The sequence below is a fragment of the Stegastes partitus genome, unplaced genomic scaffold (assembly GCF_000690725.1).
Source record: "Stegastes partitus isolate 25-593 unplaced genomic scaffold, Stegastes_partitus-1.0.2 Scaffold2150, whole genome shotgun sequence".
Taxonomy (NCBI): domain Eukaryota; kingdom Metazoa; phylum Chordata; class Actinopteri; family Pomacentridae; genus Stegastes; species Stegastes partitus.
Window position 1 is genome coordinate 10,975 of NW_007579881.1, and position 3,399 is coordinate 14,373.

At 44.5% G+C, this 3,399-nt stretch overlaps 1 protein-coding gene across 1 annotated transcript in view; it reads left to right on the top strand.

The window, feature by feature from the left end:
• Positions 1–3,399, top strand: part of LOC103374127 (MTSS I-BAR domain containing 1) — a gene marked incomplete at its 5' end in the record, with an annotated part of 13,660 nt that extends 10,261 nt beyond the window's left edge. The window contains 2 exons of the mRNA XM_008304163.1: positions 293–449; positions 2,610–3,399. Coding sequence (XP_008302385.1) covers positions 293–449; positions 2,610–3,262 — 810 coding nt within the window. The remainder of the gene's footprint in view (positions 1–292; positions 450–2,609) is intronic.

Genomic DNA, 3,399 nt, shown 5'->3' on the forward strand with positions numbered 1-3,399 from the left:
TTGCACCAATGTAGAGCATATGTACATATCAATGAGGCTGCAAAATGTCAGGACTCTAGTTACATTATTTCTCAAGTTATGGCACTTCAAACATTGAACCACAGATTAGTGCGAAGAAAACGATGCAGAAATCTTCATGACCCCACCTTCTTTGAGAGGGTTTAACTAACTTAACGTCAGATCCCAGATTTTACACATGGTCACCTCAGTCAATATTCAACACTTTAAAAAAAACCCTGTTAACAGAAGTGCCGAACAAAAGTAACCAGTGATGCTTCTGTGCCTCTGACAGGTGGACAGGGAGGCCCATGAGGAGCTGGCCAGAGCTCTGGCCCGAGGCCTCCAGCTGGACATCCACGGCTCCAGCAGGGACTCGCTGCAGGGCTCCAGCGGCTACAGCAGCCAGACCAACACTCCCTGCTGCTCAGAGGACACCATCCCCTCACAAGGTACACTCACGCTTCCATCAAATGTTTTATTTTCGTGTCTTTTAATGTCAATAGGCAGGTAATAGAAGATAATTTATGAGCTAAAATCTGCATCTGGTGAATCAAACTGACACAGATGGCAGTTACAAATTAGTCACCTGTCACTTGTCCACCAGTGCTGGCAGAAACTCTCATTGGCAGCTACACTCAGATAATCTAAAAGACAGCAGTAAGAGAAAATAATGAGGAGATTTACCTGAACGTACCTCTAGAGTCCACGGAAAGACAAGTGGCTGCAAACTTTATCGCTGCAGTGCAAATATATGTTTTAACTTCAGTGAAAAATGTGTGTATATGCAGGGAGCTCAGGTAAATAAAGTAATGTGTGTTCAGAGATCAGTCAGAGGTTGTGTAATTTGCTGGTTGACTGCAGCTAACTTAATATCAAGCCATATTTCAAAAGAGGAAAAAAAAAAAAGAAGCTTTAAAAGGTTGAAACCAAGTGTTTGAAACCTTGAAAAAGTTTTGAGGTTTGTGTCATGGATTAATAGGATGAAAAAAATGTAACATCTCTGCAAACATTGGTTTTATATGTGAGATTCCTTCTTCACAGCGGTAGCTCTCTTTCTACATATTTTCAGTTTCACATTTGTCACTGTTTGTTTTCCTGTGTGAAACCTTGTTAGTGCTCATCTGGAAACTGGATGTCGGGGGAAATAAACTGTTCTAAAACATTAAAACTTGTTTCGAAAGGGCAAATCTGCATCTTAGAACAGATGTACATTTACGCTTGTATGGCAGATTTTTCTTTCAGAACTGAGTTTATGGCCACTTTTCAGAGATCTGCTCACAAAGTTGAGATTTGATGAGTAACATTACTTTTGGTAGTGTTGTCTCGCAGCCCTGTTGTGAAACTCCAAAACTGGCAGTCTGGGAGGGTAAAAAAGTGGTCATTTGCTCTTAACCTGTTGTTTGCTCTGCACAGTCTAGGCTAAAAGCAAATGCTACCACCTCCACGATCCTGGTTATTTCTCAGTTTCAGACCAGAACCACCATAAATCACCTGACTTGCCAACCCACAGCTGTGTGGGCAGAACCCTGAGAAGTAGATGTTGTAAACTCAGCTCTGAGTATAAGTAGGAATCCACAAACATTTCACAATGAAGATCTCAAATACAAAATGTTTGCAGAGATTGACTTTATTTGTAGCCAATCAAAACATTACATAAGCCTTCAAAAGTTTTATTACTAGGTTTCAAGCTTTCAAACACTAAGTGTCAGCCGTTCAAAGCTTCTTTTTTCAGTTTTAAAATATGGCATGATATTAATTCACTCATATTCAGGTTGTATTGCTTTAAGTGTAGGAAGTAATCTGCATTTTTCATCCTGACACTGACAAATGGAATTAGGTTGGCATACAAACACATTGGCATACAAACACATGATGCTCACAGTGCATATAGCAGCACAGCAAATAAATAAATTCACAGGAGGTGTAGTGCAAACAGCGTGAAGCAGAGCAGCAGCTGCGTCAGATCTTCATTTTTGTCTACACAGTACGTATTCAGACACAATACTGAGCGTGCATCAACTACTTTTGGCCAAAAAACTAGATTTGCTTTGCTTTCTTGAACACGCTTCACATTTTATCTGAAAGAATGTTTCTGTTCTGACTGGCACATTGAGAGTCTTTGAAGCCTCTTTACAGTCGTTAGCAAACAGAGGAGGGGGTCTACGACGGCCACTTATCAGCCACTTACCATGCAGACCCTTCCACAGACAGCTTAACATCCATTCTCCACTCAAATCACCTTTAAACCCAGATCTTGGACAGTAGGTTTAACGCCTCACATATGACTTCAACAACTCTCGAGGTGCCAACAACCCCGTATGAGGTTGAATGCTTGGGTTAGTCAGAAATAAAGTAGCCTTCGGAATGAAAGGTAAATCGTCTTCAAGAAACTAGAGCAAGTCCATTGGCCTTAGATATGCAATGACTTCACTAGAGAAGAGGTTTCGGCCTCTGTAAAAAGCAAACAAAAAAATTCATAGTGGATGAGTTCCTTTATTTTTCCCAAGAATTCTAGACTACAATTCTAGAAAATACACAGACAACTGAAAACGAAATGCCTCGTGTAGACGTGCCGTTAGATGTGTTGAACTTGTTTTTACTCTTCATAGTGTCAGACTGCGACTACTACTCCGTCGGAGCAGATCAGGACGGTGATCAGCAGCAGTCGTCGGACTTTGATAAATCCTGCACCATCCCGAGAAACAGCGACATCAGTCAGTCCTACCGCCGCATGTTTCAGTCCAAACGTCCTGCTTCCACTGCCGGTCTGCCCTCTAACCCCTCTGCTGTCATCACCCCGGGGGTCGCCACTATCCGACGGACACCGTCCTCCAAACCCAACTTGCGGCGTCCCTCTGGGGGCCTCAGCTTGGGCCCCATTCCCATCAAGCCCCCCATGATCCCAGTCAAGACCCCCACCGTGCCTGATCATCCCGGTTTCCCCACTCGATCGGTGTCAGAAGATGGCAACACTGCGCGGACTCCACTAAGCCCCCCGACCACCCTTTTGTCACCAGGCAACAATGGGCCGTTGTCGCCCAAGTCCATCCCCTGGGAGACCCAACACCTCGGGGAGGGATCGGATCCTCCCACCCCACCACCGCAGCCCAGCGGTCGGGTCGAGTGGGAGCGCCGACCTCTCCCAGAGCTCCTGGAGGAGACAGAATATGGCGAGGTCGAGGACTTTCTGGTGGCCATCCGACGAGGCGTCAAGCTCAAGAAGACGACGACCAACGACCGATCAGCGCCAAATATTCACTGAGAATACAAGGGTTGGTTTGACTTGAGCCATTTTGCGTCCCTAGTTGGATATAATGTTGAAGGGAAACAAAATGGTTACTGCTAAGTAAAAGCAAATGGGAGCTACAACATGAAATGAGTGGCAGGAACAGGAAAAAG